General features: G+C 45.5%; 1 protein-coding gene across 1 annotated transcript; it reads left to right on the forward strand.

Moving 5' to 3' along the window:
- The first annotated feature begins 7654 nt into the window (after positions 1-7654).
- FAM186B (family with sequence similarity 186 member B) lies at positions 7655-22876 on the forward strand. Its single transcript, XM_087441968.1, is given in 9 exon segments — positions 7655-7750; positions 8849-9074; positions 12695-12877; positions 15019-16693; positions 17208-17400; positions 18882-19060; positions 19784-19974; positions 22741-22836; positions 22839-22876. Coding segments are annotated over 9 exon segments (2877 nt in total).
- The last annotated feature ends 1159 nt before the right edge of the window (positions 22877-24035 follow it).

The following is a 24035-nucleotide window of genomic DNA, read 5'->3' on the forward strand; positions in this document are numbered from 1 at the left end:
ATAAGATTTGTTATGAAAAACATCAGAGCCCTGCCTTCATCGTTTCTCCCTCTCCGGAGGCAGCCATTTTCAGCTCTTTTAAGCTGTTTCTTTTGGCATTTTACCTTCAGATCTCTGGCCCTTCTCCAGCTGCATCCTACACAGGGTGAGGAGTCCAAGGGGATATGCCCAACCAAAACCCATGTACCCCTTTATAGGCCAAATATTCTGAATTCCTGGGACCCTGGAATTCTCTGCCCAGCTTGCTTTCCAGGCCTGCACCTCCTGGTGCAAGGGATTTCTCCTCCCTTGGGAGACCTTGCTGGTGGTGTGGGCATCCCTAGACCTGAGGGGTAGCCAAGGGGCAGCTATTTGCCATGAGAGGCATGAGCACAAGCTGGCGTGTTCACAGGACCCTGTGTGAGGCTCTCTTAATGCAGGACAGAGGCAAGGACAGCAGGAAAGGAGGTCAGGCAAGAGCCAGGGGCTGGGGGCTGCTATTTTCTAGTGTAGTACTCTGAGGATTTCCAACATTCTAATTTAGAACCTGGCCTTCCAGGTCCTTAGGAAGGTATATTTGTAAAGATAGGAGTTTAAAAGCTATTTTATTTAACAGTTTGTTAGCTTAATTTGTAACATTAAAATATTTAGAATGTGAGTCTCTATTTTGTAGTCTTGCCCCAGCCCCCACAAATAATAGGGGCAAATTTGAGGATTTAACTCTTTTTCCCCTCCTCTCTCCCCACCACTTATACCTCATTCCCATCTGGAATTTGCCAAATTTAATTCGATAATTTTTGTTAGTTCAATTTTCAATTCTCACAAAACTGTGACTACATATGCTATTCAGTGTTGAACCGTGCAGAAAACTTTGATTACTCTTCCTTTCCTGCAAAACTTTTTTTTCCTGGAATTAATAATTATCTTGTTTTTTCATTTGTTTAGTTTTCTATGTATTTATTAGAAAATCTTCCCCTAGCTGCCTAACTCTCTTCTTAGAATATCTATATACAGCATTCTATCAACTTCTTCTTGAAGACACTGCTGCTGGAACCTTCTGATCTGCTCCAATCCGAGTCGTTATCCTCTACCCTTCCTGCACATCTGGCAATCTGGCATCACCTTTCTCATCCTCCTGGGCATTTTCCTTGCCTTTCTCCTTTGTTGGATCTTTTATTTGCCATTTTCCAGGTCTTTCTCTTTGTTATTCCCTCTTTTTTAGAGGAGACCATCTTCCCGAAAAAGAAGCTTCCTGAGAAAGGGGGTGATAAATTGTTTTGAAATTTTGCATGTTTGACATGGCCATTATTCTACTCTGACCCTTGATTGATGGTTTAGCTGGGTATTGAATTCCTTTGGCATATGAAGGCATTGGGACATTACCTCCTCTAGCTTTCATCATTGTTCTTGAAAAATCTGAAGCCTTTTAACTCCTTATGCTTCGTAAGTGACTTTTTCCCCCTCTCTGAACCTCTAGTGTTCTGAAATGGCAGTGATATGTCTTGGTGAGAGGCACTCACTGCCCCTCACTTCTGGGAAATAAGCTGGAATCATCCCAGCTTATTTCTTCCCTTCCATTTTCTCTCTCCTTTATTTTTTGGAACTCCTATAATTCAGATGATGGATCTGCTGGACTGGTCCTTCTAATTTCTTATTTTTCTCTCCTATTTTCCATGTTTTTTACTTTGTTTTCTGGGAGACTTCGTCAACTTTATCTTCCCATTCTTCTATTGAGTTTTTCAACGTGCTAAAGATTCTATTACTCTCACTTTATTTTTATTCCCTGAATATTCTTTTTTGTAGCTGCTTATTTGCAGGGTTGCAATAGCTTATCTTATCTCCAAAGCTATTATTGATAGTTTTCTTCTTTCTGCATAATCTCTGTTTGCTCTAAATTTCTTTTTCTGTTGTTTTGGTCTCTTTCATGTTAGATTCTTTTCTTGGAGGTCTTATAATCCTTGGTTGTCTGCTCACGTTTAAGAATGGGTTACCCGGGCCGGCCCCGTGGCTTAGTGGTTAAGTGAGCGCGCTCCACTGCTGGCGACCCGGGTTCTGATCCCGGGCTCGCACTGACGTGCTGCTTCTCTGGCTATGCTGAGGCCGCGTCCCACATACAGCAACTAGAAGGATGTGCAGCTATGACACACAACTATTTACTGGGGCTTTGGGGGGAAAAAATAAATAAAAATAAAAAAAATCTTTAAAAAAAAAAAAAAAAAAAAAGAATGGGTTACCAGAAAGCTGATTGGGAACATTTGTGCTATGTTAGCTCAGGTACCTGGATGGAGCTTGTTGGCCACTAGCTTCACTGCAGGGTGATCTGGCTGGGAACCTCTGATGTCAGCATCTTTAGGTCTTCCTTCTTGGGATGGTCAGTGATCTGGCACAACCAATTCCACTTGCCGTATGTTGTCCCACTGCTGCCTTAGGATCCAACCTTCTCTAGTGTAAATAACCACTCCATATGCTTTCCAGCTTCCTAAAGTATTTTCTTCTTGTCTCCTCTCCTGTTTCCCTGTCCTTGTGAATTTATGCCTTAAAAAAAGATCCCTTTGCTATAGTTTTAGTGGAGCAAAATTAGATACATGTGTTTAATCTAGCATTTTTACCCAGAAACTTTAAATATATTTTAACTGTTTTTAAAACAATAGTTTAAAAATATATACACTCAAATATCCTACGTATCAAATTTTTGGGTTCATCAAAGCAAGCTTGTTGACATTGAATGATTTTATAACACAGAGATACCATGAAGTTGAGATATCATGTATTCTTTTTTTTGTTTTTTGTTTTTTGTTTTGTGAGGAAGATCAGCCCTGAGCTAACATCCGATGCCAATCCTCCTCTTTTTGCTGAAGAAGATTGGCCCTAAGCTAACATCTGTGCCCATCTTCCTCTACTTTATATGGGACGCCACCACAGCATGGCTTGACAAGTGGTGCGTTGGTGCGCGCCCGGGATCCAAACCTGTGAGCCCCAGGCCGCCGAAGCGGCACTTAACTGCTGCGCTACTGGGCCGGCCCTGAGATATCATGTATTCTAATAAGATATTGCTTTTATCTGTTTTAGATAGTGAGGTTCTATAAAAGGCTTTGCTTGGAAAAGGGGTTGGCTGCTTTTTAAAAATTTTACAAACATCTCTCCTGGGCTAGTGATCACCTAAGTGTGGCCTTTGAACTGTGGTGAAGGTGTTGCTACTGGCCACAGAGCTGCCCATGGGAGAGGGGCTTGGGAAGGACTAATGTCTAGAAGAGGGAGCATCCTAGCCCCAAGGGAAAAGGGTGTGAAAGTAGAGAAGACCTGCCACCTAAGAAAGGAGGAAGAGTTATTTTCTTACACCCTCCAATAACCTCCTGACTAACTTCCAGCCCCTTGCACTGTCTGCCCACAGTCCCTCTACAGTCTTGGGCATTATAAAACATTGCATTTTTTAAAGTCAGCTTTATTGAGGTATGATTTACATATAATAAAATTCACCAATTTTAAGTGTACAATACAGTGAATTTTCACAATACAGTCATGTAACCACCACCATAATCATGACATAAAACATTTCCTTCACTTACAAACTTTCTTTGTGCACTTTGTAGTCAGCCTCTTTCCCCTTGTCTGGCTCCTGGCATCTGCTGGTCTGCTTTCTGTCACTCTAGTTTTGCTTTTCTAGATTTCATATAAGTAGAATCATACAGTTTTGTAGTAGTTTGTGTCTGGCTTCTTTCACTTAGTATAATGCTTTTGAGATTATCCATGTTGTTGCATGTATCAGTGGTTCATTCCTTTTTAATGTGAAGTAATATAGTTCGTTGCGTGGACATACTACAGTTTGTTTATCCATTCACCTGTTAATGGACATTTAGATTTTTTGCAAGTTTCTGCTGTTACTAATAGAGCTGCTTATGAATATTTGTGTTTAGGTCTTTGTGTGGACATATGCTTTCATTTCTCTTGGGTAATACTTAGGAATAGGATTACTGGGTTGGATGGTAATGTATATTTTAACTTTTGAAAAAACTGCCGAACTGTTTTCCAAAGTTGCTGTACCATTTTACATTCTCACCAGTAATAATGGAGGGTTTCACTTTCTCAACATCCTCCTCAACACTGGTCATTGTCACTTTTTTTAATTGTCTGACCCATCCTTGTTAGACTTGCCATCTCATTGTGGTTTTTTTTTTAAAGATTTTATTTATTTTTTACCCCCCAAAGCCCCAGTAGATAGTTGTATGTCATAGCTGCACATCCTTCTAGTTGCTGTATGTGGGACACGGCCTCAGCATGGCCGGAGAAGTGGTGCGTCGGTGCGCGCCCGGGATCCGAACCCGGGCCGCCAGCAGCGGAGTGCGCGCACTTAACTGCTAAGCCATGGGGCTGGCCCTCATTGTGGTTTTAACTTGCATTTCCCAAATGACTAATGATGTTGAGAATCTTTTCATGTGCATATTTATAATTTGTATATCTTCTTTAGTGACATGTCTATTCAAATCTTCTACTCATTTTAAAAACTAGATTATTTTTCTTTTTGTTATTGAGTTGTAGTGGTTCTTTATATATTCTGGATACAAGTCTTTTATCGAACATATGTTTTGCAAATAATTTTTTTTCCAGTCATTGGCTTCCATTTCATTTTTTTATGTCTATATTTGTGAGAGATATTGGTTATTTTATTTTAGTTTTTGCTGGGAAAGATTCGTCCTGAGCTAACATCTGTTGCCAATCTTCCTCTGTTTTTTTTTTCCTTCCCAAAGGCCCAGTACATAGTTGTATATTCTAGTTGTAAGTCCTGCTAGTTCTTCTATATGAGCTGCCACTGCAGCATGGCTACTGACAGATGAGTGATGTGGTTCTGCGCCCAGGAACCGGACCCAGGCTGCCGAAGTGGAGGATGCCAGACTTTAACCAATAGGCCATCAGGGATGGCTCTGGTTATTTAATATTTTTCTTTGCTGAGGAAGATTTGCCCTAAGCTAACATCTGTTGCCAATCTTCCTCTTTTTGTATGTGAGCTGCCACCACAGCATGGCCACTGATAGACAAGTGGTCTAGGTCCACGCCCAAGAACTGAACCCAGGCCACCGAAGTCGAGCACGCTGAACTTAAGCACTAGGCCACTGGGGCTGGCCCTGGCTCTGGTTATTTTTATGGTGATATTTTTGTCTGGTTTTGATAGCAGGGTAATGCTAACCTCATAAAATGATTTGAGAAGTCTTCCCTACTGTTCAGTTTTCTGGAAGAGTTTGTCTAGAATTGCATTATTTTTTCCTTAAATGTTTGGCAAAATTCACCAATTAAGCCATCTGGGACTGGAGTTTTCTTTGAGGGAAAGGTTTTAAATTACAAATCCAATTTTAATTATTTATTAATTTAGTAAATATAGGGCTTTTCAGATTTTCTCTTTAGTGAGCTTTGATAGGTTGTGTCTTTCAAGGAATTTGTCCATATCATCCAATTTACCAACTTTATTGGCATAAAGTTTTTTCATAATATTCCCTAATTATTCCCTCTGTAGAGTCTTTAGTGATGCCCCCCCCCCCATTCCTGATGTTGGTAATTTGTACCTTCTTTTTTTCCTGATAAAATCTGGCTAGAGTTTTATCAATTTTATTAATCTTTTTAAAGAACTAGGTTTTGGTTGCATTGATTTTCTCCATTTTTGTTTGTTTTTTATTTTATTGATTTCTACTGTTATCCTTATTATTTCCTTCTGCTTATTTTGCGTTTCCCTGTTCTAGTTTCTTTCTCTAGGCATGCTTTGGCAGCATCCCACAAATTTTGATATGTCATGTTTTCATTTTCACTCAGTTCAAAATATTTCATAATTTTCCTTGTGATTTCTTCTTTGACTCATGAGTTATATAGAAGTGTGCTGTTTAATTTACAAATATTTGGGAATTTTCCAGATGTTACTCCAATTATTGATTTATAGTTTAATTCCATGGTGGTCAGAGAAACTATTCTGTATGATTCTAATCTTAAGTTTATTAATATTTACTTTATGGCCCAGATTATTGTTCCATATGGATTTGGAAATAATATAAGTCCTGCTGTTGTTGGGTGAGGTGTTATACAAATGTCAAGTGAGTTGAGTTGGTTGATAGTGTTTTTCAAAATCTCTATATCCTTACTTATTTTTTTCTACTTCTACCAATTCCTGAGAGAACTGTTGAAATCTCTAACTATAATTGTGGATTTATCCATTTCTTCTTTCACCTCTGTAAGTTTTTTGCTTCATGTATTTTGAAGCTATGGTATTAGGAGCATATACATATAGGACTGTGTCCACTTTATTAATTGACACCTTTATCTTTATGGAATGTCCTTCCTTTTTTATTTTTGCTAATATTTCTTGTTCTGAAATCTGATATTAATATAGCCACTCCAGCTTTCTTTTGAGTAGTATTACCATAGTTTATCTCTTTCCATCCTTTTACTTTTAATCTTTGTGCATCTTTTTATTTAAAGTGTGTTTCTTGTAGACAGCTCATAGTTGAGTCTTGGATTTTTCTTAATTGAATCTTACAATCTCTATCTTTTAATTGGCTTGTTTAGGTCATTTATATGTCATGTAATTATCAGTATGATTGGGTTTAAAAGAAAGAAGAAGGGGGGGAAGAAAGAGGAAAAAAAGGAAAGGATCTCAGATTGGGAGTCAGAAAACTAGGTTGGAGTTCTGATTCTGTACTTCCCAGCTCTGTAATTTTAAGTAAATCTCATAATTCCTCTGAGCCTTAGCTGGCTCGCACATGTTTGTAAGGATGAATAAGTTATTTATAAACTACAACATGCTCTGAAATCATAAGGGGTTAAAGAACCACCCAGTGCCAGATGTATAGATAGACAGGTATCCATAGCCAGAGTATGAGTGCCTCAAAGACAGAAGTAGGTCTCACTCATTTCTGTATTTCCAGCACCAACCCCCATGCCTAAGACATAGAATGTTACCAATAAGTGTTTTTTGAGTGAATGAGGCAATGAAAGTAACTTTGAGTAAGTGAATGAATGATAGTATGTGAAAGACAGGTGAGTATCAGGTGGCAAGTTATTAAGTGGCCATGGCACTACTAAGAACTGAACTTACAATGTTTAATTCCTTATCTGTTAAATGGGAATACTTTTTAGCAGCATGGAAGAATAACTTTCATGTATATGTATTTGTACTTACATATTCATTCATTCAACAAGTGTTTAAGTGCCTACTATATGCCAGAAACTCACTTTAGTAAGTGAAAGTGTTGATTGAGCCTTGATCCCTGGTGCAAATGCAAATATATTCCCATTAGTTATTGATGGGCTCTAATTAAAAAACAGTTCTCTTTTGGAAAAGAACTTTTTCTAATTACATTTTCCTATTTTTAGCCATTAATGTTTAGTTGCGAGTGTAACATTTAATGATTTTTAAAAAGCAACAGGTCGAGTTAATATATATTAGGTGACAGATAAAAAGCTAGATAACCAATCAGATAGATGACAGGGAGTCATTCTTCCAATCAAACTGATGATGTCACTGGAGAAAAGGTCAGTTGGAACTTGATGTCTGGCAGTTACAGAGAGCTGTGGCTAGGCAGAGGGTACCCAGGAGCTGCCCTGGAGCCCTTAACCCCAAAGCAGCCAACATCACGTGTCCAGGCCTGTGTACCAGAAACACAGGACATCTTCGTGATTGACAGAGTGATCCAAAATGGAAAAAGAGAAGTCCCCACAGTTGGTGACCCCTGAGTCGGTGAAAGCCATTATCTCGAGGATTGAGGCTGCGCAGCTAACTCGGGCTCAGGAGGTAACTTATGAGATGAGGAAGTCACCCTTCTGTTGGGGTTTGATGTAGAGGCTGGGAACTGATCCTAGATTTGGGCAAGATTCCAGATCTGGGACCTCAGGGTTCCTGGGATCCTCAGCAAACTGGGTTTGCAGACAGGTTAATGCAAAATATCCACCTCTAGACTTGGCCTCTGCAGGGCAAGCTGGAATCAAACCACTCCCCTGAGGCAGGGCAGGGCCCAGGAAAGGAACAGCCCACAGGAAGCCCCAGGATGGCCCTGAGACACATTGTGGTGGGTCCTCGCAGGGAGTCGGGGTCGGATTCGGGGTCTGTTCTCTGCAACCTGTCAGAGTCCCCCAAGCTAAACCCTACAAGCTCACAGAGAAATGGCCGAAGTCTGAATCACCCTGCACATGGGCCTCTGGTGCATTTTTTTATGGGAGCCTGTGATCCTGAGGTTTTGGGACCTCATTTTTCCAGTCTGTTGCACTTGGATTCTTGTGAGGAGAGATGTCCAGAAGTCCTCAGCAAATTCTGAAGAAACGTTTGCTGTAGATTTTTAGTATCCTCTTCCTTCCTAACCTGGTCTTAATAATTAAAATGACAGTAATAAGAGCTAACACTTGTTTTATGTGCCAGACACTGTCCTAAGTGCTTTACAAATATTAATTCATTTAATCTTTACAAAAACCCTGTGACATAGGTACTGAAACAATCCCCACTTTACAAATAAGAAAACTGAGGCCCGAAGAGCCAGCCCTAATGGCCTAGTGGTTAAGGTTTGGCGCACTCTGCTTTGGTGGCCCGGGTTCGGCTCCCAGGCGCAGAACCACGCCACTTGTCTGTCAGTAGCCATGCTGTGGCTCACATAGAAGAACTAGAAGGACCTATAACTAGAATATACAACTATGTACTGGGGTTTTGGGAAGGAAAGGGAAAAAAAGGGAAAAAATATCTGTTTAAAAAATAAAATAAATACCTGTTTGAAAAAAAAAAGAAAAGAAAACTGAAGCCCCGAGAGGTTAACTGACTTGTCTAAGATCACACTGCTAGGACGTGGCATCTGGCTCCAGAGCTCACGCCCCTAAACACTACAATCTGCTGCCTCCCATATAGGATATTTCTTGCCAGCTCTCGGACATCTTGGACAATGTCAACTGTGTCATCAATCGCTTCCAGGAAGAATTAGGATACGATTTAAAAGAAAAGGCAAAATCGCACCAGACGGAGCAAAAGGGCAAAAACAGATTCATCTTGCTGGAGAAAATTGCTTCCTTCTCCAAAGATGCTAAGACTAAAGAGAAGCACTTGTATGAGATTCTCCGCTGGCTGGGCAACTGGGGTGAGTCTGCAGGCTGGGTGCAGTCCTGAGGGCAGGTGCCTTCCCCCCATGACACTGGTCCCAGCTCACCCAGTCTCCTCCTTTTCCACCCTAGGTCAGCATTTGCCAGGAGGGGAGTGCAGGGTAGTGGGTGCAGGGGGAGCAAAAGACACATCCCAGTGCCTCTCCAGTGACACACTCTCCCACTCATGTCACAACACCTCCCCTCCCCTCCCCAGAGGGGCAAACATGTAATTGTCCAAAACGTAATAGATTGTGACATTAGCTGCATAAGTGATGAAGGCTACGTCACTAGCCTGTTAACGACATCTCATTTTTTAGCAAGACAGAAACTAAACTCAAACCCACACTAGGTATTTTATTTGATTTTTTTAATTTTTCCAGCTTTATTGAGACACAGTTGACAAATAACATTGTGTAAATTTAAAGTGTACAATGTGATGATTTGATATACGTATATGTTGTGAAATGGTTATCACAATAAGGTTAGTTAACACATCCATCACCTCACATAGTTACCCTTTTCTGTGTATGGTGAGAACATGTCAGATCTACTCACAGCAAATTTCAAGTATACAATACAGTATTATTAACTATAGTCACCATCCTGTACATTAGATCCACAGAGCTTATTTATGTTATAATTGAAAGTTTGTACCCTTAGACCAACATCTCCCCATTTCCCCTACTTCCCAGCCCCTGGTAACCACCAATCTACTCTCTGTTTCCATGAGTTCACCTTTTTTAGATTCCACATGTAAGTGAGATGATACAGTATTTGTTTTTTGCTTTCTGACTTATTTCACTTAAGACCTCAAGGTCCATCCATGTTGTAGAAAATGGCAAGATTTCCTTCTTTGTTATGACTGAGTAATATTTTGTTGTATATAACACATTTTCTTTATCTGTTGACTGATACTTAGGTTGTTTCCATGTCTTGGCTCTTGTGAGTTATGCTTCAGTGAATGTGGGTGTGCAGATATCTCTTGGAGATAGTGATTTTGCTTCCTTTCATATATACCCAGAAGTGGGATTGCTGGATCATATGGTAGTTCTATTTTTAATTTTTTGAGGAACCTCTATACTGTTTTCCAAAATGGTTGTACCAGTTTACATTCCCACCAACATTGCACAGGGGTTCCCTTTTTTCCACATCCTCATCAACACTTGTTATCTCTTGTCTTTTTCATAATAGCCATCCCAACAGGTATGAGGTGATATCTCATTGTGTTTTTTTTTTTTTTTTTTTTTTTTTTTTTTTAAAGATTTTATTTATTTTTTGCCCCCAAAGCCCCAGTAGATAGTTGTATGTCACAGCTGCACATCCCTCTAGTTGCTGTATGTGGGACTCGGCCTCAGGATGGACAGAGAAGCGGTGCCTCGATGTGCACCCGGGATCCGAACCCGGGCCGCCAGCATCGCAGCGCACGCACTTAACCACCAAGCCACAGGGCCGGCCCTCTCATTGTGGTTTTGATTTGCATTTCCCTGATGATTAGTGATGTTGAGCACCTTTTCATATACCTGTTGGCTATTTGTATGTCTTCTTCAGAAAAATGTCTATTCAGGTCCTTGCCCATTTTCTAATCAGATTATTTGGTTTTTTCCTATTTACTTGTATGAGTTCTTTATATATTTTGGATACTAATCCCTTATCAGATCTACGGTTTGCAAATATTTTCTCCCATTCTGTAGGTTGCCTTTTCATTTTCTTGATCATTTCTTTTGCTGTGCAGAAACATTGTGGTTTGATGTTGTCCCACTTGTTTATTTTTGCTTTTTTTTTTTTTTTTGTGAGGAAGATCAGCCCTGAGCTAACATCCATGCTAATCCTCCTCTTTTTGCTGAGGAAGACCAGCTCTGAGCTAACATCTATTGCCAATTTTCCCCAAAGGCCCAGTGGATAGTTGTATGTCATAGCTGCACATCCTTCTAGTTGCTGTATGTGGGATGTGGCCTCAGCATGGCCAGAGAAGCGGTGCATCGGTGCGCGCCCGGGATCCGAACCCGGGCCGCCAGTAGCGGAGCGCGTGCACTTAACCGCTAAGCCATGAGGCCGGCCCTATTTTTGCTTTTGTTGACTTTGCTTTTAGTGTCATATCCAAAAAATCATTGCTAAGACCAATGTCAAGAAGCTTTTTCCTATGTTTTCTTCTATGAGTTTTATAGTTTCAGGTCTTACATTTAAGTCTTTAATCCATTTCAAGTTAATTTTTGTGAATGGTATAAGATAGGGGTCCAATTTCATTCTTTGCATGTGAATGTCCAGTTTTACCAACACCATTTATTGAAGAGACTATCTTTTACCCATTGTGTATTCTTGGCTCCCTTGTCAGATATTAGATGACTGTAAATGCGTGGGTTTATTTCTGGGATCTTGATTCTGTTCCATCTGTCTATGTGTCTGTTTTTATGCCAATACCATACTTTTTTGATTACTATGAGTTTGTAACATAGTTTGGAGTCAGGAAGTGTGATGCTTCCAGCTTGTTCTTCTTTCTCAAGATTGCTTTGGTTATTTGGGGTCTTTTGTGGTCTATATGAATTTTAGTATTGTTTTTTCTATTTCAGTAAAAAATGCCATTGAGATTTTGATAGGGATTGCATTGAATCTATAGATGGCTTTGGGTAGTATGGACATTTAATTCTTCTAATCCATGAACATGGAGTATCTTTCTATTTATTTGTGTCTTCTTCAATTTTTGTCATCAGTATAGGGATCTTTCACCTCCCTGGTTAAATTTATTCCTAAGTATTGTATTGTTTCTGATGCTATTGTAAATGGGATTGTTTTCTTATTTCTTTTTTGTTAGTGTATAGAAATGCAAATGATTTTTGTATGTTGGTTTTGTATCCTGCAGCTTTACTGAATTTGTTTATTAGTTCTAACAGTTTTTTGGTGGAGCACACTAGCTACTTTATAGAGGAGCCCAAAGGTGATATTCCAAGTACTGAATGACCTTTACTGCATGGGCACTGGGCCAAACAGCACTGATTCCAGCTGTAAGCAACTGGTATAGCCAACTGGGTGTGGAACAGCTGCATACAGCCCTGGAATCAGATGCTACCCCCATTAAGATCAGAGTTATCTCATCATGAGACCTCAGTCTGCTGTGAGGTGTGGTAGATGCTGCAATGTTGGAGGAAGATAGTATAGGGATGTGCCTTTACCCCCTCACACTGCCCTGTCCCTGAGGAGCTCTCAGTTCAGTGGTCCTTCACCTGCCCCCAAGAACTAAGCAGGGCTGTTAACTCCAGTTAATTAATATAATTGTCCAGATATTAGACTAGGCAATGGGGATATAGCAATAACAAGGCAGACACATCCTGGCCTTATAGTACAATAATACTATTTAATGTCTATTGCATATTTGCTACATGGAAGGCCTCATGTTAACCATTTCATATGTGTTATCTCAATTAATCCTCACCCACTCCTTTAACAGGCAAGGATACTGAGGCTCAGGGGAATAAGTGATTTGCCCACCATCACCCAGCTAGTAAGAGGTGAAACCAATCCGACCTCAAAGCTTGCTGGTGTAACCCTTGTGCTATAGGGCTGCTTGGAGCTCCCCAGAGGACAGACTGTTCTCAGCCTGTACCTCCCACTCCCTCTCCAGGTGACAGCCTGACCTATGAGATGAGGAACAGGAAGAATGAGGAGGAAGAGGAAGCCCTGGATGAATGGATTGAGGTGATGGAGAAAGTGTTACCTCTCTCCCTCATCGCCACCAAAGGAGGCATTGAGTCTCTCATTTCCCTTTGCTCCACTCTCATTGAAGGACAAAAGAAAAGGGCACAAAGTAGGTTCCAGGAGCACCTAGGAGCGGGGCTGGGGGGGTGGATGCCATCTCAGGGGAAGAAGTCACACTCCAGTGTCTACGGGAGTCTTCCCGACTCTCCTCTATAATAAAAGCTTTATCTGAGATGGATGGGAAGTAGTGAGAGGTTGTGGTGTTGAACTCAGGATGAGCCCTGGACAGTTCTGAGCTGTCCTTCAGGGCTGGAAGTAGGGGTGATGTGGAGACAGGCCCCAGTTGGTGATCCCTGGAGCTGTGGCCTCATGCAGGTCCTGGGGAAGAAAGCTAGAAGGCCAGAAAGGCTGGAGTTTGTAGCTAGAGCCCAAGGAACATCCTTTCCTTACTCCAAACCCAGCTGCAGAGTCAAGAAGTCTGGTGAGACTCAGCCAGAGGCCTTCCAGAACCTTCTCAATTATGGCTGCTCCAGAAGTGGTCAGTCAACAACATGGCTCAACTTTGAAATTTTACTCCTATCAGCACTAGAAGGGATCTGAGATTATCTAACTCCTACATTTTGTAGATGAGAACATTGGAAGCTCAGAGAAGAGAAGGGACCACAAAGAAAGCTTGTGGCCAAGCCAGGCCCCATACTTAGGCTTTCTGGCTTCTTAATCTTACTCAAGAACATGGGCTTCAGAGTCAGACAGACATGAGTTTGAATCCTATGTGCCAATTTCTGGCTGTGTGAGTTGGGGCAGGTAATTTCATCTCTCTGAACCTCACTTTCCTCATATACAAAATGAGGCGGACACTGCCCATTTGCAGGATTCCACTTGGTGTAAGGCACCAACATGCTCAGGGCTTAGTAACAGCTAACATTAGCATTTTACTGTTGATTCTCATGGCCAGGTTCCTTATCAGTTAAGTAAGGTCGATAGTTGGGGGAGGGAGGAAGCAGGGAAAGGTGGATGAGAAGGAGACAATCTCCCCTACAATCCTTACCATATTATTTCTTGAGATACAGTTATTTGTATACTTGACTTATTTCCTAGCTAGGTTATAAACTCTTAGAGGGCAAAGGCTGTGTCTTATTCATTTCTTTTTAGGGATTAGTTATTGAGCACTTGCTAGGTACCTGGTACTGTGCTTGGCACTAAACATGGATAACCTAGTTAAGTCCTATGAAGTAGATGCTATGATTATCCCCATTTTTCAGAAACAGAGGCACGGAGAAGTTAGGACACTTGCCCAAAGCAAGTGGTAAGGATGAGATTCAAGCCCAAGTTATCTGATTCCAGAATCCAAGCTCTGAACCACTAGGCCATATGGCCTCACTGACATTAGCTAGATGCTAGCTTGACTTCACTCTCATTTAATTTCCATATTTCCTTTACCCCCTCATCCAAAGTTAGTGAGTTTTTTTTCTTCCAGTGATGTTTGTTGAATAGGCAAAGGAGTGAATGCTCCAAGATAATGACCAGCAGCCCTAGACACAGGAGGTCCCAGGGGGTACAACTATGACCATGACTAGACCTGCAGAGCTGATATCTATGAATGGGTTGGAATATAGAGTGCACAATCTGGGTTTATGTGCATTTTCTTGAGGAGAAGGTCCCCTGCTTTCATCAAAGTATCAAAGGAGGTCATGACTCCCCAAATGGAAAAAGACATTAGTCATTAAAAAAAAAAACCACGTGAACAGTTGCAGGAACATGTGATAAATTTTCAACAAACACAGTCCACTGGTAACAGGAGAGGGAAATAAAGCTTCCCAGGTGATCTGGAGTCTAAGTGCCAGGTAGGCTTCCAGAGTTTGGATAGTTGGCAATAGGGAGCCAAACACAGATATTGAGGCTGGGAAGCAGCATGATTAGACAAATAACTCTACTCCAGGGAAACATGGAGGATCAGGAATACACTGAATTGAGTTGAACTGGATTGAATAGTTCCAGGCCCCTCTGGGCTCTGCAGGTGCTTTGGAGCTGGCAGACCCTGACAGGTAAGCTCAGGGCAAGCTCCAAGCCCAGCAGAGGGAGCTCTCTCCTGATAGCATCTCCCCTGGCCTCACATATAGCCCCAACTCCTGATTCTTGCCAAAGCCCTAAGAGGGTTGGATGGGAATTTGGCCAAGCAGGGTCTGGAGAATCAGTATAATCCTTGGGACCCATGGGAGCTTGTTGCCTTTTTCTCTCCACCTCTCCTAGTATCCAAATGCACCTTCTGGCAGGGCTGGCGGGAACAAAGTTCACAAAAATCTACATCCTACCCTCAGCCACTGAGCCCGGAGCAGATGCTCCAGGACAAGCACACTACCTGCACGAGAGTCTCCGAGGTGAAGTCCATGCTGCAGGAGCTCCTAGACTCTACTATATTCAACCAGGGGGAGGTCAGGGCCATCAGGTACATGTCCGCTGTGGTGGAGAACCTCAACAAGGCCTTGATCCTCCAGCACAAGGAAAACAGGAGCCTGGAGACCAAATACAATTACCTGAAAATGGAGATGACCAAAGAACTCAGCAGCCAGAGGCTGTACTTCCAGAAGTCCCTCCAAGTCCTTGAGAGCAAGAGGGATGCCCTACTAAAGCAGGTAGAAATTCTAGGGGGAAAGTACCATGACCTTCTCTTGATAAAGCATGCCTTAGAGTTCCAGCTGAAGAAGGTTCAGTCAGCTAAAGGTCAAGCAGAAGACCTGGCTAAGATCTTGGTTGACTCCCCGGGCCCCCCTGAGAGAGAGACCCTCCCAAAGAAAGAAACAGTTACAGAGGAAACCCAACAAGAACCCAAGGAGGAGGATCAGCTGTTCTCACCACTCTCCCCAAGTCCCATGGCCATGGCCTGGGACAGTGGTGCTAGGCCTTCAACATATCAGCCACTTTCCAGCATGACCATGCATTCAAGGATTGCAGATGTGTACAGTAGCATGGACACTGAAAGTCTTCAGCCTGTGTGGCCATCCTCAGTGGATCACAAGTTTCCTAAGAAATGGGAAAGACCGGTGGCAGAAAGCCCTGGCCACATAGTCAAAGACCAGAAGGACTTCTTTCAGGAAGCAGCCCAGGAGAAGGAAGGACTCCAAATTAAGTCCCATTTTGGGAAGCAGCTGTCCCCAGAGAGCTCCAGGAAGGAGGCCTTGGAGAGCAAGGTGGAGCAGTGGGAAGAGGAACTCAGCTGGGAGAGGCGGAGGCAGCAGTGGCTGGAGGAGGAGGAGATGTGGCTGCAGCGGCAGAAGAAGTGGGCCCTGCAGGAGCAGGAGCACCAGGAGAAGCTGCGGCAGTGGGAGATGGAGGAGGTGGCAAGGGAACAGCAGCAGAGATTGGGCCAGCCAGAAAAGGAGCACGGAAAACCATGGAGGGAGCCAGAGCAGCCAAGGGAGGACGTGGAGAGGATGATCTTCATGACCACCAGTGGATGGAGGGACTTGGAGAAGGCATCATTAGCACCTCCCCCAAGCCGGGCCCAGTCTGCTTGCCAAGGCAGGAGGCCACGCTTGCCCAGGTCTCCTGATACCCAGCAGCCCTCCCTTGGAAGCCAGAGGACCATGAGTTCGGCCAACTTTACCCAGAAACCACAGGCCCGCCGGGTTCCCACAAAGCCCAAGAAATCGGCCTCTTTTCCTGTCATGGGGACGTCCATCCAAAAGGTGACCCAGCCCCCTTTGCATATATCCCCGGTAACTCTTAAGGGGAAAACATACCACATGGATGTGGAGGCCCAGAAGAAGAATCTGCAGCTCCTGAGTGAGGAGGCTGAGCTGGGGCTGCCCCACTACCTGCGAAGCAAGGCGCTGGAGCTCACCACCACCACCATGGAGCTGAACACACTCAGGCTGCGGTGCCTGTGCAATAAGTACATCCTCTACAGACGCTTCCAGAGCCTCCGGTAGGACCTCCCTGGCATCCGCCTAGCAACCCCCTACACTCACTGCTGTGTGTGGGCAGAGCCAAAACCCAATGGGAGAGAAGAAGCACAGGGCAAGGGGGGACGGGGAGAAGCACCCCAGGCTTGGACAAGGTCTCTCTGAAGGAGGGGACTGGCAAAGGATGCTGGACCTCAGGGCCATGGGTAACCCTGAAGGTGTGGAAGGTCTGGCTCTTACAACTTGCTCTCCCTATAGTCGGCTTTTCCTCTAGCCCTGCTTCCTATTTCTCTCTCTCCTCCTACTGCCCTGTCCATAACCCACCTAATATACTCCCCCATTTGCCTCATTTTCTCTTCCTGTTTCCAGCCCAGCCTGAGGCTCCCACTTCTCTGCTCCCTGTTTTCCCCAGCTCTCACGGACCTCCGTTTCTCTTCTTGCTCCCAGGAATTATAAACACAGAATCATCTCTGGTTAACAGACTTGTGGGGAGGAGGAGGCCCCTTCACCCGCTAAATCACTTCCCTCTCTTCCCAGACAAGAAGTGATCAACCACATACAAGCCATGCAAGAAACTGGGGCTGCCTACAAAGCCCAGAACCTCTACATCTTCCTGGAAAACATTGACCACCAGCACACCCTCAGGCTGCAGGCCTGGACGGACAAGCAGAAGGACGTGGAGGAGAAGCGCCGAGAGTGCCTGAGCAGCATGGTGACCATGTTCCCCAAGGTCGGCCTCCCGCCCTCCTGGCGACCTTCTCGGGGGTCAACACAGCCAGTAGGGATGTGGGGTGACTGGGGGCCGGAGGAGCGGATGGGAAATAAGAGAGCAGGTTAAAGCCTCTGAACCAGGAGGCGAAGGCAGGAGGCGGCCAGAGCGTGAGGAAGGGCAGATTTCCAATCTCCATATATGGGGAGAGCAAGAGAGAGAGGGACCCCTAAAAAGAGCTGTAGAAGAGACCCTTCTGGAGGGGGAGGTAGCTGAGCCCACAGTCCCAACTTTGCACTGAGGTTCTTCCTCCCTGAGGGTCTCTGCCCTGCTCCTCTCAGCTCTGGTTGCTCTCCAGGCTTGCTCCCAGCTGTCCTCTTCCCTCGTGCTGGGGACTCGCTGGAGTCAGCTGGAGACAGCTCCCCTGCTTTCTAGACACCAGGTCTCCCTTGTTTTAGTGGAGCCCCTCCTCCAGTCACTCTCTGACAAAGGGCTCCTGGAAGATAAAGTCCTTAAGACCCTGGTTGTCTGAAAATGTCTACACAGTATCCACTCTCACTCTTCATTGACAGTTTGCCTGGATATGACAGTCTAAGTTAGAGTTCATTTTCCCTCACAATTTTGAAGGCACTGCTCATTGCCCTCTAGGTTTCAGTGTTGCTGTTGAGAGTCCAAAGTCATTCTGAGTCCCGATCCGTTGGGTTTGACCTCCTTTTACTCTCTGAGGGCTGGCTTCAGCTTCTTCTGCTCTTCCCCTGCTACCAGGGCGGAGAGGCAGTGAGTGCTGACATGGTCCACAGGGGGCTATGACGGCTTGGGGGGATTGGAGAAACCACAGCAGTGACTCAGAACCTGCTGGGATCTCCCGTGGTGTTGGGCCAGGAGGTAACCCCCCCTGAGTCCTGAGCAGCAGCGGCCTGAGTCTGGAGGAAGCAGTGTGCTGAGGGACTTGGTGTAAGTGGGCATCAGGCAGCTGGAGGAGCCTTGGCCATGGAGGTATCTCCCAACTCAGTTTCCAGTCACCTTGTACTAGTCTTGATCATCTCCTGTAGATGTCTTGACTTACTGAATTGGTTTTGAGGTTGAGAAGAAAAGGGACCATATGATAATTCTTTGGATGTCTGTGAGGGTTCTCCCAGCTCCTTGCCCAGTGCCAGGGCTGGATGAAAAGATACCCAGAGCTCTCCAGGCCCCATGTCCCCAACCCTATGAGTGCTTCCAGGAGTCCCAGCTGCTCTGGCTTCCTTTTGTTTTTTTTCCTTCTTGTTTTGCCCATTGTCCAGATTCTCCAGAACAAAGGAGAAGACAGGAACTCACACAGCACATAAGAATTGAAGGAATTTCTAGGAAATTCAATACCCTGGAGTCCCAGGGGTCTCTAATTGGAGGGATTCCCTAGGCCTTACCCTCTCTGCTCAGCCCTGAGTCAGGCAATGCCTCCTCCTACCCTAGAGAGGGGATAAATTCCTGTCTCCCTGATGCCTCTCTGCTGGCTCCTCTAGCTCCAGCTGGAGTGGAATGTTCATCTGCACACCCCTGTGGTCACCTCTCCAAAGTCAAGGAAAAGCAAGCCACCCCCATCCTTACTCCGGCGCATCCACTCCAGTGGCCCCTCCTGCAAGCAGCCCCTGGAGCACTGTACGTCCAAGCACCCAGAATGTGTGTCCCTGCAGATAGCCTGGTAGGTGCAGCAAAGCCAAGGGGGCAGCCAGCGGGATGAGTGGGGAGGCAGGGAGCAGGGGTGGCCAGATTGGGGAGGCTGGCAGCTCAGCCAGGGCACAGACAGGCAAAGCTGGCCCCATGAGTTAAAAGGCACCTGTCTTCTCAGCCTCTCTGCCCAGCTCTGGCCACCAGCCCAGACCGGGGTGTGTGTATGGTGGTGAGTGGACTTCAGGGGCCGGCCTGACCAAGTATGTTTCAAACTATGCAACTGAAAAACTCTGAGGACCCACAACTGAGAACTTACAACCATTACTACCCTGAGCATTGATCCTGCACCTGCCATTAGTCCATCCATATAAACAAGCCTGATCCTTCCCACTGTGTGACCCCTAGACTCAAAAAGAGACACTGTGAGCCTCTGGGCAGTCGAGAAGACCCACATCCATACCCACCCTACTGTGGCCTGTTCAGGGCTTCAGCCCCAGGGTATGTGCATAGAAAGATGGGGGCTATCCCTGGGAGCCTCCTCCAGCAGCTCCTCAGCCCAAGGAGCCCCAGGGAGGTGAGACTTAGAGTTAAGGGGAAGAGAGGTGACAAGGAGGGTGATGACAAATATTTGAGAAAGGAAGAAAACAAGGCCCAGTGTCTTGAGCCTTGTGACCCTAGAGAGCTTGTTGCTTCTCAGTCTCCCTCTGTATCTAACTCTTTGTCTCTTTTTATCCTTTTGACCCCCACCCCCTAGCCAACAGGGGAACCAGATGGAAGCTGTCTGGAAGACTGATGTGGCCTCCTCCAGTCACCCAATAGAAAAGAAGATCCCTGCTAGCCTGCCCTGGGACGTGCCAGGGGGGTACCCGGATATTCCCCGGCTGTTGGCACTGGATGTGCGTTCCTCCTACCACAAAAGCTTGACATCCCTCAAGGCCCGGTAAGGTGCAAGCTGGATAGTTAATCTGGATTCAGGGAGACCTGCCCACCAAGGGCAGGAGCCAGAGCACACACTGTCCCTGTCCAACAGCCCAAGAGACCTTTTTCCAGACATTAATACCAACCTCATTTTTTGTACCACATCAGACAGAGAGATGCTTACCTGCCTCACTGGCCATCAGCTTGGGTCCTCGTGCCAACACCACTCTAGATCTCTCAAAGGACTTTACATAGTGTCTCAGCAGATCACTACAGAAGTCTTCCCTCCCCATTTGTTTCCTGGGCTGCACATGAATTGCTCAAGAGGCGTATCCCGCCCTAAGCCTAGGGGTTGTTCTCTAGGAGAGCCAGGTGCAGGATGGAGAGATGAAGGAGACCAAGAATCACATGATAAACCTGAGACTGGGCCTGGGCCTGTCTTTGGCATTTCATTTCTTTACTGCCTTCAAGAACTGTCCCTGGGAAGAGCAGCTGAGGGGAGGGAGGCAGGACTCACTGGGCCAACAGGAGGCTTTTCTGGTTAGGAAGGTTCAACTTTCCTTTGCCTCTCTTGGCTTGAAGATGTCACTATTGAAGACACAAGGCTCTTCCAAGGAGCATTTCTAGATTACCAATCCCAGATGTCTCTTATGGCCCTGGCCTTGCCCCAACTAAAGATCTCTGACAGGGAGAGGGCACTGATGCCTGCCAGTCTAGACCTAACCAGAACTAAGAGCTGTAAGACGCTGGTGCTGCCACCATCCTCCAGACAGGGACTTAGGTAAGGCAGAGTGGCACGGCAGCATCAAAGAAGGCCGGTCCTTGGCTATGCGTCTGCTCTGAAGTACGCCTGAGAGTCTCAGCTGGACATCAGCATTATAGCCCACCTAGTACACAGATATCTGGTTTTCAATTTCTGGAGAGTTTCCAAGGAGTGTGTGTGTGTGTGTGTGTGTGTGTGTGTGTGTGTGTGTATTGTTGCCGTTGTTCTTGATCTGGAAATAGCAAACAGAATTAATTGAGAATAACTAAAACAACAGTGTGGCAGAACTCAATAACCCGGAAGTCAACTGGGGCCCTGCCCCACTGAGATTTGGCTAAACTTGCTCAAGGTCCCCATTGAGTGGTGTCTCAAGGGGGGACACGCCCCTATAGTGCTGTCTCTCCAAGCTGCTTCTCCTCTCCCTCTGCATCCCTGTCAGTGCCTGGGCTCTGCTCGGCATCTGTTAGAATCTGAGGCCCCAACCCCTGTGTTCTTTGCACACATAAATACGTGCACATAAACCAAGTATACACACTGCATTTGACCCCGAGCATTTCATAATGTTAGTAACTTTCTGAAAATTTAACAAGGTGATGGGGAAAAGGACTCACAGTGAACATCCCAAACAGCAGCCTCCTTCCTTCCCCTCTCTCTTTGGTATAACATGCAAAATTCAGAAACTCCTTCCATCTCATGCAGAGCTGTTCCACCCACTCCCTGGCCTCCCCGGGGATCTCAGCTTTAGGCTTAAGCACTTATCAAAATATTGTTCCTGGCAAAGACAGCTTTCCCTTTCCAGGGGAATTTAGGTGAATACAAGTTTCTTCCCCTGTTCCCAACTCTACACAAGTTTATTCAGTTTATTTCTCTACCAGGTGTAGAGGCAAACTCCTGCTTCTTCTGCCTTCTTTTTCCGCATCCCAAGGTGGCACCGTCTACCTGTGTGTCAGGCTGGGCCTCAACGTTTCATTGTGGGGGCTCCCTGCGTTCTTGGGATCCTGTTATTGTGGCATGAGGATCTGCCACTCTTTAACGAAAGTTGTCTGCTGCTGCCCAGGCTACTGCTGCCTTGAGGGTTGGTGCTCGTGCTGTTTTCCTTGTGAGTGCTCTGTGTGTGTGCCCCTCTGCTTCCACTCCCCAAAGTGCACCTTCTCTTTGGCCACCTGCCCCTGGCCTACCATGAATCCTCACGTCCACCTGCCCTGTGGTTCCAGGTCACTCACCTCTTTGTGGTCCTGCCAACCTCACCAGCTCCCCTGGCCATGCTGTCCCATTCACAGTACCATCTAGTTTCATAACTAGGACCAACCTCACACCAACTGCCCCATTCTCCTGGTCTGCCTGGCATCGACAGCCTGTGTCATCTACAGGCCCGCTGGGGTGTCCTCTCATTTTCCCTCTGTGGTTTGGGACACTAGGAAGACCATGTCCCTCAAAACCTAGCTGGCCCCCTTCTTCAAGATCTTTTTCTGCTTTGCCTTACAAGCATCAAGATCCCTGGGCTCTCTGTCTGACAGGTAAGATGGCTGCATGTCTACACACACCAAACGCTGCCTGCAGCTGGAGAAGAATCCTAACCTTGACTCTAACTGCCCTGCTCTCCCTTGCTCAAGGCCTGTTCCTGCACAGCTAAAGTACACAGTGGTTCACACAGACATCCAACATGCTGCAGACAGAGGAGAAGGCTTATAACTTGGTTTCTGGGAAGGAGATTAGATGGGGGTGGAGAGGAAGAAACATAGATGGGTAGGAAGGAGCATGGAAGAGTAGGGGAGGGGAGAGAAAGTACTCTGTGAAGTGAGAAGAGAGGCAGATTCACAAGAAGAGAAGCAGAGGAAGCAGAGCCCCTGGGATATGGCAGAAATGTTGTGTTAAGCCATTCCACGTCTGGGTCAAGTCTGGGCCCAGCCCTGGACTGGTCTCCCAGAGACGACCAGGGAAGAAGCTCTTGGGTGGGTTGGGCGGGCACTCACATCCTTGTCTCAGCTGCTCCCCCACCTGTAACTGTATTAACTCTTTCAGTGACTCAGCGACCCAAAGAAAGGCATGCCAGGAACCCCGAGATGAGTCAGCTGAGCTTGTTCGTAAAAAGTCAAATGAGTCTTTCCCTGGAACCCTAAAATGCCAGAGGATTGAGACAATCCCAGTCCCCACTCCATCCCTTAGTGAGTGATTCTCAGACTTCAGGGTGACTACACATCACATGGAAACTTGTTCCAAATGCAGGTTCTCAGCTGGTGTTTTTAAACACACACTCTGGGAATTGCTAAGTAGTCATAGAACTCTGAGAAACGCCACTTTCCTCTTTCAGTGCTCAAACTGTACATTTTTAATAAAATAGAGGCGTGTTTATTTTTAAAATTTTCTGTCTCATTGCTGAAACCCACACTTCCCCAACTCATTTTTGGAACCAGGTCCATGAACACCTGGCCACTTACCTGGACACCATCAGAAAGGATTCCCCAAGTGTTATCTCTGCCCTTTGGGAGCCAACAAGCCAAGACGGCCATGATAAGTGCCTGGCACACAGTAGGCATCAGTAACTCTTCAGTTAATCAAAGACATGGACAAATAAGTAACTGAAATACTGATGACTAGCATGAAAGTGCAGAAGATAAGAACAAAAGGAGATATGGAGTACAAGTCAGAGCCAAATGTCACTGGGCAGGAGGCAAAGGCAAGTGCATCTCTGAGGAGTGAGGACAAAGGTGGAAGAAATGGAGACATGAAGGTTCCAAATCCAGATGGTGTGGGCTGAGGAAGCCATCTCTGGCAATTGTCTGTCAATTCAGTTAGACATTGCTTTCCTTAGTTCATTCAGCTAACGAACACCCTCCCACCCTCACTCTCCCTGGCACACAGCCATCTCATCTCCCACTTAGCCTCTGCACTCCCCCTCCTTCTCCACTCTCCCAGCCAGACTTGGCCTAGGGATCAGGCATAATGAAACATTAACTAGGAAATGACCCTGTCCTCAGAGAACTTGCAATCTGTGATTCTGTTTCTCAGGAATGGTGCCCATCCTTGCTTCCAGCATAAGGTTGAGACTCTGGAAGGAAGAGGAGGATATGGCATGTGAACAGCTGGCTCTTGGATGACATCAGAGTAGGTTCTGATTTCTGAGCCATGGCTTCACATATCCAAAGGGGGGGAGGGGGCCAGCCCCGTGGCTTAGCGGTTAAGTGCGTGCGCTCCGCTGCTGGCGGCCCGGGTTCGGATCCCGGGCGGGCACTGACGCACTGCTTCTCTGGCCATGCTGAGGCCGTGTCCCACATACAGCAACTAGAAGGATGTGCAGCTATGACATACAACTATCTACTGGGGC

Source organism: Ceratotherium simum, chromosome 17 (assembly GCF_057802395.1).
Source record: "Ceratotherium simum simum isolate JZ-2026a chromosome 17, ASM5780239v1, whole genome shotgun sequence".
In the NCBI taxonomy this organism is placed as follows: domain Eukaryota; kingdom Metazoa; phylum Chordata; class Mammalia; order Perissodactyla; family Rhinocerotidae; genus Ceratotherium; species Ceratotherium simum.